At 39.4% G+C, this 14,416-nt stretch overlaps 1 protein-coding gene across 1 annotated transcript in view; it reads right to left on the bottom strand.

The window, feature by feature from the left end:
- Positions 1-2,575: 2,575 nt before the first annotated feature.
- LOC124285452 (solute carrier family 46 member 3-like) overlaps positions 2,576-14,416 on the bottom strand; it is a 35,177-nt gene continuing 23,336 nt past the window's right edge. Inside the window, exons 4-7 of the mRNA XM_046721677.1 lie at positions 5,291-5,374; positions 4,902-5,058; positions 4,674-4,762; positions 2,576-3,138 (exon numbers count right to left, since the gene is read on the bottom strand). Coding sequence (XP_046577633.1) covers positions 3,101-3,138; positions 4,674-4,762; positions 4,902-5,058; positions 5,291-5,374 — 368 coding nt within the window. The 3' untranslated portion in view covers positions 2,576-3,100. The remainder of the gene's footprint in view (positions 3,139-4,673; positions 4,763-4,901; positions 5,059-5,290; positions 5,375-14,416) is intronic.

A 14,416-nucleotide genomic window follows, 5' to 3' on the forward strand; every position in this document is an offset into this window, starting at 1 on the left:
GGAATTAACTGGGAAGACAAGTGTTACAGCAGATGAATCAACACCAGATCTTGCAAGAACTTACGGAAACACTCATTGAGAAATTGCAACGACTTCCGGTTAGAGCGCCCCCACAGGTTCTTCTGTCCATGACACGGCCGCCCAAGGAAGTTACAATGGCTATTGGCCCTTCTGTTCCAACAGTTTTATATGTTTGAAGTTGGAGTTGGAGTTACATTGAACGTCAAATGACTGTCGTCCAGGAAAATCGTAGTGTCATACACTATTGCGACCGTGCCGGTGGGGTAGCCTAGTGGTTAAAGAACGAATAAACTTTGTTTTTTGTACACTTTTAACCATTACATATGAAGGACTTGTGGTTAGTCTTAAGCGGATCACCAAATTCATTCTTCAAAAACTTGTGGTTAATAAATACCGAGCGATTAAAAGTTGCCAAAAAGCCGTCTGCTTCACTCTCGCCCGCCAACGAAACCACAGACAGGTTACGTAACTCACCAGAGCACTGCAGATTTTTCTAACAATGGCAAAGTGGGGTTGTTTAGTCTACGGATTCAAATACGTCAAATGTGTGTTTTTAATATCATAGCAGGAAATAGATGTCATAATTTTACATAACATGATTGAATATCGAGGTAAAAACACAGAAATAAGATCAAATTGGATCAGTCATTATACAAGCATAAGAAATCGGAAAATCCTACACAGTTGGGATACTTTATTACAATCAGACAATAAGTAACGGGATATTTTCAAATAATGGTATCTGATGGGCATCCACCCTTCCTAATGTCCCACTGCAATTTTGACAGAATTGTCTATGAAAACAAGTTAACTCGGAAGCTAGGCAAAGCAGGTGACAAGATTAAATGACTGTAGATTGTGAAAACATAAAACTTTCATTTTCACAACAATTGACACGATTTAAGGTTTAGACAAAACTGTAACAGGATAATCTACCTTCGAAAATGTACATGAATTCTACATAGCCCCTCGTATGTATACCTCACATTACGTCACGGACAAGCGCACCTCTGATTGGTTGAAATTTCGTTTGCGGGAGAGAATTGTGCACTGTTGTCAAAAAGGTCAATTTAAGTTAATTAAATGTCGAAATGAATGGTTTTAATGGCGGGGTTTCATCTATAACGATGCCAATAAATGATTTGTGCATTTGTACCCCACTAGCATATACATGTATGTGATCTTTAAAGCGTTCGCTCGTCACGCTGAAGACCCTGATTCGTTCCTCACATGGGTACAATGTGTGAAGCCCATTTCTGGTGTCCCCCGCCGTGATATTGGTGGAATATTGCTAAAACCGGCGTCAAACTGAACTCACTTACTCGCTCACTATTGCGGACACCTACATGGCCCTGGACTGCCATTTCAACATCAGGGTGTTGTCATGGTAGTACTGGCTGATGACACGTCCGTGAATAACACTTAAGTTGATGTTGATGCAAGTCACAGTGATCCCACCCAATACCATTACAGAGCCAGCCCAAGACACTATAGTTATCGGCATGAAAATGCTCAATTCGTCCACGCAACATTCCGTTGCGTCTGTCAAGGAGGTCCAAAGCAAACAGTGACTCATCCTAACACACAACGTTTGCACAACGACGATTTGTAAAGGGTTAATGTGATGGAATAACACGTGAACGTGGGGCGTGCAGGTTCCTCCTGTGTAGCCGATTACGAATCGTTTGTTCACTCACGCAAACACCTGTAGCTCTGTGTGGCTCATCTTCAAATAAATTTAGGATGCACTTTGAACACGATTTTGTAACTCAGACGTTTTGGTCTGTATTCTACAATGTTTACCTCTTAGTAACTTGCTCTCTATTACAATACTGACTAACTTGACGCTATTTCGTATACCTGATTTCTGGTTTGTTTCATATTTCCATGTTTTAAAATATATTCCAATGTGTCAGACGTTTAATTAGTTCTATCGTTTCGTTTTACATTCCACTGGGCTTGTAAACTCATCGACCACACATTTTGGTTTAAGAAGGCACGACATATTCAGTTGTACGAAAATATGTACATAGCTGTAGGGATCTATGTTACCCATGTTACGAATTGTCTGGCTTCGTGTGTGCTGAATGAATTTGTAATATGTGCTTGGCCACTTTCGACTAATAACTATTATTTCAGTCAGGGTCAATATTCTTCGTCAGTTGAAACAGTGAATTCCTTTGAAGTCATCCATGTCTCATGTAAAACATTTTTCTTGTACGCCTGAATCCACACGAGTGTGCCGTGGGATGCATATTGTTTGTCTTTGTGAGTTTGTTTTTTGGAGCGTGTTGCAATATATACAGGGTAATGTATGGCTTGATAACTATTGTACTACAATCCGATATGTACAATCTGTTGAAACCATAATACCAGCTTCAAACTGCAGCTTGGACAGCTGACCATTACTTCTCATATACACTGGTTACAGTTTGCAGAAAATCTGCTCTGCATTCTTGTAAACCACAGCTTCACAGCAGGTGCCCTATTTCGAGCAGAGAGGGTACCTGTATGATGTCTCACGTAGTCGGTTAGTAAACTATTATACCATTTATGAAATATCAAAGGCGTTTTTTATTACAATAACTTTAATTGTGCAATACCAATTTCACGTCATCATTTTGAAAGTATTCCTGTTTTGGACCAGATGAATTCTTCACATCTCATCTAAAAACTCTAAGGAATGAGTCGAGTTTGGGATTAACTGAGGGTTTGGGGGATAATGTTTGCCATTCACCTTGGCCTTAAGATAAAAATGTGTATCTAAGTTTTATGACAATTTAAATCAAATACAAACTATTAATCCTAAACACAATATACCTGTAATTAGAAGAAATGTGGTCCCAAAATCCTAAAAGTCCAGGCCTTCCCAGACCTCCCCCTTCCCCGCCCCAACGGTTCCTGTAAAATATATAAAATTTGGTTTGTCTCCTTTATCCAGTATGTTAATACTAGAACCTGATCTATCTGGAGTATTGTGTATCTCTCGAACATATTAATTAATATGATCCGTTTGAACTATTTGTATTATGAAGGCAAAAGATCTACATCTACCCGAGTTGTGACTAATGATTTTGTTTTACAAGTGAGTCGTCGCAGTGTCCACCTGAATGTCCTCTGAAACAAAAGAAACATACATACAGTTGTGTATACATGCATTTTTTCTCTGTTTTGTCCTTGTAAATAAGGCACTGACTAATTTTCTCTCGAATATATATTTGACTGTCAAGCTGGTTTTCGTGTGAACTACTCCACCACTGATGAGTCTTTGGGGTAGTCTAGTGGTTAAAGCGTTCGCTCGTCACGCCGAAGACCCGGGTTCAATTCCCCACATGGACTCAATGTGTGAAGCCCATTTCTGGTAGTAAATCTAAACTCACTCACTCCACCACTGATAACATTTTCACATACCGAGCTTTGTGCACAAAATATTCTTTAGACCAAAAGGAACATACAACTGTACTATCATTGTTTTCAGAAATGTTTTTGTTTTGTCACTGTCTAATAGTGGTGATACTAAGTGCCTGCATTCACGAAGGTTATTTGTTGTTTCGTCATAGGATGTACGTCAAGGATGCTTTCTAAGCCTGATATTGTTTACAGTGTGCTAAATAAACTAGCTACAGACATGTATGAACATTGTGATCATGTTATATTTGTCATCCAGTACATAAGGGATATGTTCATAGTATCCTCTATGTACAAGAACATATCTTCTACGTATATGATAACCGCCCCAATATAGGACATACATATGAATATGCTGAATAACATTCATATGGCGGATTTGAAAATACGTTATTTAGTTGAAAATCAAATGTTTCGTTTAAGCTTCGGAATTAACAAACATCCTCAATGCAGTCATTGGCATTCAGAGGCAATATTTAGATGCATATCACCGCATGTTCTTTCTGGATATGATCAAATAATCTTTTGAGGGCATTACCAGTCAGATGGTATCCTAAGCAATACCTACTGGTACGAAAGGGTTTGAAATGGGGTCAGCATTGTCGCAGTTTCGTGATCTGGTTGATAAATGCTGCTGATATAGTTCACAAGTCAGTGGCGTACCCAGGAAAGTAATGAAGTGTAGGCACAACTGGTCGTGCGAGTGTGCGTAGAGCGAGACTTTAAGAGAGGTTTCCCCCCACCCCCGACCCCACCGACACACCAACCCAACAAAATTTTCATAAAAGGGTTGCTCCAGACAGCATTTCCTGCTATATTTTTCTGAAAAAAATTATTTCCAACTTTTCATCTAAATATGTTTTCATTGGGAACTTACTGAAACTTAACTGATACATCTAGTATTCTATCACATATATTATTACGTATTTAAGCAAAGACAAAATAGCTATTTCAGCAAAAGTCGTTATTCTATTTGGCTGTAAAATGTTATGTACCAGCTCATTTACGTTTTAAAATATAAGAAAAAACATAGAAAGGGAGACTACTCTCGAAAGAAATAGATCCATAACATCCCACATGTGAAACAAATTGCCGAAAAAATTAAGTGTAGGCACGTGCCTAAAGTGTCTAATAGCAGGTACGCTACTGCAATTGATGAGAGTGAGTGACGCACAGCTGACACTGCTGACCAGTCGTAAAATCATATACACTTGGGGTGTTTTCGCAAGCTCAACAAGACGTACCTTTGCTAATGTCACCTGTGTTTACTGTCACGTTTTTGGTAATCATAGCATCATCCAGCACCTGTCTTTTCAGAACAAAATGAAGCCACCTGAAAGTACAGATGGGCATGAACATTGCAACGTATTTAAATCTATAAAAGACATATTGCAAAACATACTTACTAATATTTTTTTATGGGATGTTTTTCGATATTCTTCATTGTGTCTAAGGACACAGTGACCACTCACAGCATAATCCCTGTAGCGACGCCACACAGACCAGCAGCCAGCATGAAGCATAAGCCAGGGAAGAAATCAAGGGTTTCTGGGTAGAGAGCATTGAAAATCACAGATGCCATCAACCCACCCATGCCATCCACTGCAGCCGCGAGTCCAAACATGCGCCCTGTAAACAGGTGAAGAACACAATGAAAGTGGCCATGCGTATATATCTATACAACATTTTGGAGCATATTCTTTGTATTTAAAGTACAGTAAACGTTCTGATTCAGTTTTCATTCTTTACGCTCCAAATGCCCAGTCTAATATCTATATTTTTACACGAAATCGAATGTTCATTCAGTCATTCATTCGTAGCAGTATGATCTTTACAACATAATGTTTGGTCTTAGCCCTACCATGTTCATCCGGCCTGACCAGATTTGTCATGATTGACCGAAGAACAGCCAGTGGAAAGCCTTGAAACATGGAAATCACTGACACTGAAATAAATGTGAAATACATTTGATGTACATGCTAAGATATGCAATCAACTTGTGAATCATATTCAACTATCTGTTATCTGTTATAATTATATACCTTTGTGATTGTGACCAAAGAAGGATGAACGGCATGTGTACATTTCAAGTAGTTGCAACTTACCTATAAAGACTTGCCATGTCCGTTTGCTGAGTCCCAATACCACCAGACCGATGAGCTTGGATCAAGCCCCAGAGTGATAAAGTGGTGTCCCTCAACTTCCTACACAGAGGAAGAACTGTGAACAGCATTAAACTACGAAGGAAGTTCTCCAGACCCTGATAGTAACCCAACGTTGTCTGTGACCAGCTGAGTGGAGCTCGTCTTGTGTACAGGAGGAGGACGTCCCCCTTCACCTGTAGCACACCAAGAGGTGACCTATGTTTTAGTGTGGGTAGAATGCATATAATGTGATACTTCCTCGTACATTCCACTGGTATAAAGTATTAAGAAATAAAGGTTAATTTGTACTCACTCACTGTTCCGATAACAAGGAAGCTGTAGACAATGAGCAGTAAGAAGATATAGAGAGTTCTTTTCCCTTCTCTTTTCTTCATCACACAACGACCAGACTCCTTGATAGATCCCAGAAACCAATACTCGCAGAAACTTTCACCCTCGTGTCGTGTTGTGCTGGCTGTTAGGTTCTCTAGACGTATGATAGCGTATACAAGTCCTATGACGGAGCACCCAGTTATGAAAGCGAAGACAAATGTGAAACTCGTACTGTCCAACATCACTCCCGATATAAAGACGCCAACTGTTCCAGCTAAAAAGTTAACAGCCTCTAACAATCCTAATCGCGTAGTTCTATTGGCGGGATCAGCAATGTGCGTCACGTAGCTGTACACTGCCATCAGCTGAGCCGAAAACCCCCCAGACAGACCATTTAATGCCGCAGCAACCATCACATACTCCACTTTACTTGAAGGGTAAATGGACATAAGCAAGTACACAATGTAAGACAACGTTGCTCCCACACTGGGTAAAATAGCAGGTAGTTTCCGACCCACTTTGTCACCCAAGGATCCGAGGATAAACACTACAATCAAACACGACGGAATTCGATCTACAACGTTTTTCTTTAAGATCAAGTAGGACGTTTCAGACTGGACATAATCCTCTTCTGTTCTGTGGTCCTCTTGGAACGTCTTGTTGCGCAGGCTGGTGCAGAAAGTCTCGTTGTATTTGTCAATACAGACCTTGTTATACACAAAGGCCTGGAAGGTTGGAAGTGACAGAAACATAGCCAGCATGTAAAGAAACAAACCGGGCTCGACTGTTATGAGATTGAGATCGAACTGCCGTCGGCAACATCTAATCACAGCCATATTTTGGACACAATCTGAAAGTAGAAATGCGGTTTCTTTTTGACTCAAAAAGACTGGGTAAAAGTTATAAAGCAACACAATTAACGCTCTAGAAAACATAAATAATAAATCGTTTACATCCACACATACCATAAAAAGTGATTGACAGGAGACTCAGAACAGAACACAATCGACTGGATTTGTTTGGAAAATATATTTGATGCACTGATGCGTTCTTGAATGGATACGCATTGCGTTATACATTGTAGTCGTGCATCGAATTTAACATTCCCCCAATGTTAGACAAGATTTAAAGCCTTTATAACAGAAACTTAATATCTGATAATGAGTCACATTTTGGCGTCCGATGTTAAGTTCCCCAAATAAACATGGTTGGTGGAATTGGAATAATCAAAAGTTCATCATGGCTCCACTTTACTGCTTGCGCATCCCTTTTAGCAGATTCTTGCACTGTCAATGCTTATGTTATGTATAAAACAAGTCAAAAGTTCCCATATTATCTCAGCCGAGCTGTACCAAAGATATGAACATATATACCTCCAGTGTCTATAGTATTTCATGATGAGGTTTCTTTTGAAGCCTGGTATTTAACTGTGGTTGTGCCAACCAGTGGGGTTGTTACAGGAGAGAAGTATATCACAATGGCACGGTGCCACAACAACGTGACCCACAAGGTGGTGATTAATTCGACTGATTTTCACATATTATGTTTTCCATATTATGACGATTTTCAAATGTTAAACCATATATGGCAGCTATATGGCATTGTATAGCAACGTTGCATTTGTATTACACTGTTTTAGATACATTTCAGGACAACATTGTTTCAATAACAATTGGCCAACGCTGATATTTTATGTAAGCAGTACTGTTTAAGATATCATATACTTAGAAGATAAACCTACTGTGTGGGAAAATCAGAGGTATATAACCAAATTATAATAGCTCTAAATTTCATTTAAAACCGAACGCGTAGCCATGACAATTTTATGAACAATTTCAGGTGCAGCTCTTTCTTTGGTTACGAGTCAATACGTGAAGCGGCCTCGCATTCCAATCTCAAGTGGCATCGCCCGAAACGGGGTGATTGGTGGCAAACCGTCAATGACTAACAAACTCCAGATTCAGTAATAACAAATCACGTTTTGTTTTTTTCAATGCATCAATCACCAATCATTAACTGATAAGTTGGAAAACATATATCAAATAAGTTTAAAAAGCTTGGTTCACATTTGAAAATTCCACCGTAGACCCTTTCCCCACCAGAATAATGGCAGCAACCTCATGGCCTTGACCTTTTCTCGGAAGTCATTGTTTACATTTACGTGCAAATTTGGAAAGATGCGACAGGAGAGCCTCTGACAGTTTGCGCAAGGTTAACCCGATTGTATGACTGAGATAGTCTTTGATATCTAATTACTGGTACTGGTACAAAATACAAGAGTAGAGGCGGTTTTGCTGTAACGAGAAGTCCGTGTTGTACCGAATATGGATACTGTTGAATTTTGCGCCCTGTCAACTTGACGATTTCATGCACCTCTACGTCAGCGTGCGACAGCTGTGGTGACTCTTACACACTCATGTGTGTACTTTGTGCTCAAATTCGATTCTACAGATATTATTTTCTACATTTTGGAAAGTGTTTTGTGACCTAGTGGCTTCAAAGTGTAGTGAATTCAAATTGAATTGGATTCGCTGGCATGTTCGCGAGTCTGTTGACAAAGAGCCAGATTTGTGGTGATATTTCCGAAAGGATGGATCAGGACATGAGGGTGTACCTCTGGCATAAACACGGTAAGGTAATTAATTATACTTTAATAGACTACTTAGATCAAGCAGTGTAATGGATAAGAGGGATAATGACTAAGCTAAATAACTTTTTCAACGATATTATATCGATACTTTTAGAAAAAGAATATGTTGGGCTAAACAGAACGGTTTGCAGATTCTGTAATTGTGTTTTACTACCGCTAAATTTGAAACAGTACAAATTTCAAAATATCATTTTGTTTGAATTGATAACCCAACTGTTTATTTATGTGGACGGAAGGCATTAAAATTTCTTCGGCGTTCGATGTTAATGCATCCTCCGTTATCGGATCAAGATCAGCGGCGATATCGTTGACGAAAGCTGATAATAAATTTAACACGGAAATTATGTAGCAGTCTATTGCTGGATCTATTCTGACATAACATAGACTCAACGTAAACATATTTGTTTTTGCTGAATTTTTATTCGGAAAGCAGACGATGTTTTGATCTTGTTCGACTGAATATTTGTTTCCATGCTTTCGAAGTACTTTTGTATGTATAAGCACCTATTGCTGTGATTTACGCAAGTAGTGAGTCGAGCCCGTCATCGCTAAATCCATCTTTAAAGACATATGTGTAATTTCCGACAGCAAAATCGCCGTAATTTATCGATGCATCGGTAGGTTGTTTGGTGTCCGCCATGTTGGTGGGCAGACAAAAATAGTGCATTACCGTAAACCATGTATGATTGCGCACGGAAAATCAGAGACTTGTATAACGTGATAATATACCTCTGAATGACTTTAAGCTTCACTTCACTTATTCGCTGGTTTTCTACACTGATGGTAACACCGTGGTGTGTGTTGGAAAGTGCAATTGCTGTATCCTAGGCCTCAGATGTTTAAAATGTTCATGAACCATTTAACACAGTGATGGAAAATGAAAGTGGCAAGAAGGGTTTATTTATTACACCTGTTTTTCATAATGTGTTTCCTATATTAACAGATGTGTGCAGATGGTGTATCAGCCTTTTCAGACACATGTAATCAGTTGCAGAAGAAGAATAACAAACCTTTTACTTTATCAAGAAACACAGATACAAAACAAAATCAAAACAAAAACAAAGTTATTGTGTTCAGGACTGGTAGTCCTCTTCGCTGTTATGATATTTTAATGAGGAACAAACCGAAACTTAAGTACTTGGGTTGCACCTAAGCAGAACAAGCTGACACATTCTAATATATTTTTCAAAGAGGGTTTGTAAATATATGCTGCACTGACCTTTTCAAAATATTTGATGCAATGACACTTATTTTATCTCATGGCTCAGGTATATGGGGTACCTCATATTGCATGTAGTTATAGAATATCTTTGAAATGTTTCTTTGTAATAGAATCATTAAATCATCTTGTAATGTTATGGCTCGGGGCGAATGTGGCACATTCCCTTTCCAGCTGATATACATGATACGTGTTGGTAAATCTTGGTGTTGACTAATTCAGCTTCCACAATATAATCATAGACTACCATAAGAAAGTTACATTACACTAGTTCTAGACAGCTGTGGGCGCAGAATCGGGGTAACAAAGGTTAAGAGTATTGTGAGTTCTTATGGCATTGGTTTTGCCTGGTTAAGCCAAAATGTCAGTGATCTGTTTAAAAAAGGCTTTATGACACTTTGCTACAGTCATGTCAGTCCAGTGGTAAATATCCTGGAAATGTGGTTATTATAAAGAGTTCAGGTCAACTCTTGATGTTGACCGTATCGATTTCATGATATGTCTCACCAGACTGTGTTTGTATTGTAAACCAAAGGGTTTAGTCCATACTGAGAATGAAATGCATTAACTATTTCTTCATGAATCTTACTTAAAACTAAGAATGAGTGAGTGAGTGAGTTTGGTTTTACACCGCTTTTAGCTATATTCCAGCAATATCAAGGCGGGGGACACAAGAAATGGCTTCACACATTGTACCCATGTAGGGAATCGAACCCGGGTCTTCGGCGTGACGAGTGAACGCTTAAACCAGTAGGCTACCCCACCGAGAGTTGATCAGCGTCTTCTTTTCCTGGACCACAAAGCGATCTTAGAGATGAGGTGATGGTAACTCTCATACTTTAACATAGACTTAGCACTAAGATTGCTGGGCTGACCACATTCCTTGTACTGCGACATCGTTTGGGTTTTGTTGTTCAAGGACGGAGTAAGTCACCTCTTACGACAAACATGGATTGCGGAAGACAAATTCTACTCCGGATCTGTATGGGTCTCTTCTCGCCCAACGTGTCCGTGTGGAGGTCATTTTGTGGAGCGGGAAATATGAGAGGTATATCTGACATCACATTGTGAGGCAGTAGTCACTAATGTCACTAACAACAGAAAAGCTAGTGACGGTTCAGTCAGGTTGTCTCTATCTCTCTGGTTGTGTTTGAGGCGCATTGCAACCTCCCTCTGCAGGTTACTTAGAGTCTTGATACCATGTTTTCATACAATGACCATGTAATTTCCTACACTTTCGCTTAAGCAGATGGGTCTGCAATGTCAGTTGAATTTGAAAGAAAGTAGACACCTACATTTTTGGGGACTGTTTTCCCCAAAACAACCTAAACAGTTTTTAAATGTTTTGATTTTGACTTACAAGTCACTATCAGTCAAGATCATTTGCGCATTGTATATCAGCTTACAGTCCATCTAAGAGTTTCAAATGAAACTCCGTGTTACGGAGGCATTACTTGCACACCAACTTTGGATTTTGTGGACACAAGGTAACGGTGATGCTGCGCACAATGATTATGACAAAACCAGATTAACTGTTGCTCTACATGTGTACATGGCTGTATGCAACGTGCTCCTGAAGAGGGTAACAATAGATAGTGGACCGATGCCTGTTCCAGTCAGTGGACACGCCTTCGACACCTTCCCTGTTCACAGTCACACAAGCAGTGATGCTAACGCTGTAACCAAAGCCCTGAAATCTCCAATGTGACAGACAAATTCATCCCACATAAGACCTAAACACTATCCTCAACCCTTAACCTAAACACAGGACGTCCCGGGATATGATTCACATGTTGTTGGACCAGCTTCGCCTTGTCCAATACAAACACATGTAATGTATAGATGTCAACCCATGTATTCACGCATAAGTGCAACGTCAGTGAGTGAGTGAGTTAAAATTTAAAGTCATATGGCAATATTTCAGCCATATCGTGACTAGAACAATTAATACTGTAGAATTTTATTTTATAAAAATCCGTCACCAAAGGAGTGAGTGAGTGAGTTAAGATTTAAAGTCACATCGCCAATATTTCAGCCATAGTCACCAAAGGACAGTAAAACAACTAGTGTATCACAGTAAGAGATTTAAAACTAGCATGTAACTGAAAATTAGATACTATGTAGGACATTACAACATAGAAATGGGATATAGATCGCCAGTCACCGAAGGTAGGTCACCATACCAGGGACTATGGGGACTTACAGTACCTTTGCTACCTGCATGGTCCCTAGTTGGATTTACACCATTCCTTCAGTCGCTGGCGATTGTATGAAACTTTAGCCATAATCTAAAATAAAACAAATACTACGTTAAAAAAGCTGGTAAGCATAAATTTGCTTTGAAAGTTTTGGGACTTACGTACCCCGACAGGAGGACAAGTGCAACGTCAGAAATACCTTTCATGTGTAACTAGCTTTGCTTTGTTTTGTACACACACACACCCACGTGCAAGGTGAATTCTCGACCAGCTTCCAATCTACGACATTTCGTGTTCGACTAGCTACGCCCGTCACGAAATGCGTCCGCTTTTTGTTAGCACTCTAAACATGTCATTGACTGGAAGGGATCCATTTAATAGATAACTTACCTCATTCCGACAACTGAATGGGTGGAGAACGAAATACGTTGACAATTAAACACATACACTGATTAGGCTACCTATACTTACCACGAGCAATGTTAATGTGCAGCAAAAGGTAAATATCTACCAAGCCATCCTGTAAACGTATCAGAATGAAATGATTAAGGATGTCTGGCTCCTGATATGAGAGGTACAAGTATCCTCAAGTGGGTCAGTCCCTGGCTTCCGAGTCGTTATCTGTTGCATAAACAGTGGCGTCATACAGTTGTTAAGAAACATACCAGCCCGTAGAGATCTGGGTTAAACTTTATCTCCAGCAACCCATTACGGAGCGCAACGTTAAAGGTCACATGCAACGTAAAACACAACTTTGCAGATTCTGATACCTTTCGGTATGGACTTACCGAAACAAAGCGTCAAAAAATGCAAATTCAACTTATAAAGTTGAAAAATAACGCGATGAAAAAAACCGCGCGAAATCGGAGTTCAAACGTTTCACTAATTTTCCCCAGACTTTTCTGGGGAATACGGGTTTCGACAGCTGGGCTGCGCTCATAGCACGTGCGCAGTGAAATAGGTTCGCGCAACTTGGAAGCGGGCTGTCTGGTGAACACTCGGTGAAGGCTTTGGTGTGAGCTATTTTCATAATGTTTTGTTGATATCTCACAGGCAGGAGCTTTTTTGTATGTTATGACAGTAAATAAACTGTTTATATAATTTCATTTGTCTATTTCACCACACGTTCTTCTTACCGAGTCACTTTCTCAGTTCGATACTTAAAAGCAATGTCATTATTTAGAGTTGACACAATTTCTAACTGTGATATAGATATGTCGCTGTCACAGACAAAACTCAATGTCTTGTTTTATTGACACCTGTGTGTCTGCCTGCCTGTCTGCTAATGACAATATTCAATACACAACTGCGATCACTGACCAAACACCAATCAGGCTATACACCATAAACAAAACGCATTGATTTATGGCCCGAGTTCGGTCTCTGTCACATTATGTAATTACACAGACAGGCAGGTGTGATACTTGAATACATGACATGTTATGATGTCTGTTGATTGCAAAATGTTATACACAAAAAATGAGCATGTTTTTACAAAACCCAACTTTCTATATATACACACACAATGAGCCGTGGAGGCGGCATCTGCTAATGAACCAGCCGTTACACTTGAGTGCACACCCACCCGCTCTGACTGGGTTCGGTATCCCGGCTGCTTCGTTTCGAGGGAGGTAAACCCAAATACAAAATATTGCACTTTTGATTTGCGATTATACGCTTATAATTTTGTTTATTTGTTTTTTCATAATCAGCAATGCATATTATATGTCATGAATAAGTGATAATTGTGTTTTAATTATGTTTGATTTTTTGGTTGCATGTGACCTTTAAACAATAAACAAATAATGAAACAAAGCTATTAAAGAATGGTTTTACAATTTATGTAATTGTGGACCCCAGGACTAGAAATATAATCATGAAATTATTGCTGTCATTATGTACAAGGGGCAACTTATGTGTTATTATTTGTGACCTCAATTATGAAAACCAATTCCTTTAGAGCGTAAAAGGCAAAATATCAGTGTAATGTAAGTTATGTTAAAATACAGTGATTGCCACCATGCGACACGATGACAGAGCTTGTGTTTATGAATCACTCTGAAATAGTGATGATACTAGGTGTTCGCGAGAAGGTGAGCGTTTCCTGCCCCACCGGTGGCATAAACATATGCAAAGTCTTGTCAGTTGGTCAAAAGAAATAATGCGGTCAAAGTCAACATAGGGAATGGCATCGGATATCATTTTTGTCACTGATGTATCAAATTTCGGAATTTCCTCCACATGTCTACCATAATAATTTGAAAGCTTTTACTGAGGCCTTGAATATTGTAACCTTGATCAAACAACTTTTGAGCAAGACTGGTATGACGCTGGAGCTCGACATGAAAGGAAAGTTGACTATAGGGAAGTTGAAATCATCCCTTCTGTCATAGAGCCTTGTGTTGTTTGTCACACTGAATCTCTATGCCTATACCTAAAAACA

The sequence above is a fragment of the Haliotis rubra genome, unplaced genomic scaffold (assembly GCF_003918875.1).
Source record: "Haliotis rubra isolate DU_JTF1 unplaced genomic scaffold, ASM391887v1 Scf36, whole genome shotgun sequence".
In the NCBI taxonomy this organism is placed as follows: Eukaryota; Metazoa; Mollusca; class Gastropoda; order Lepetellida; family Haliotidae; genus Haliotis; species Haliotis rubra.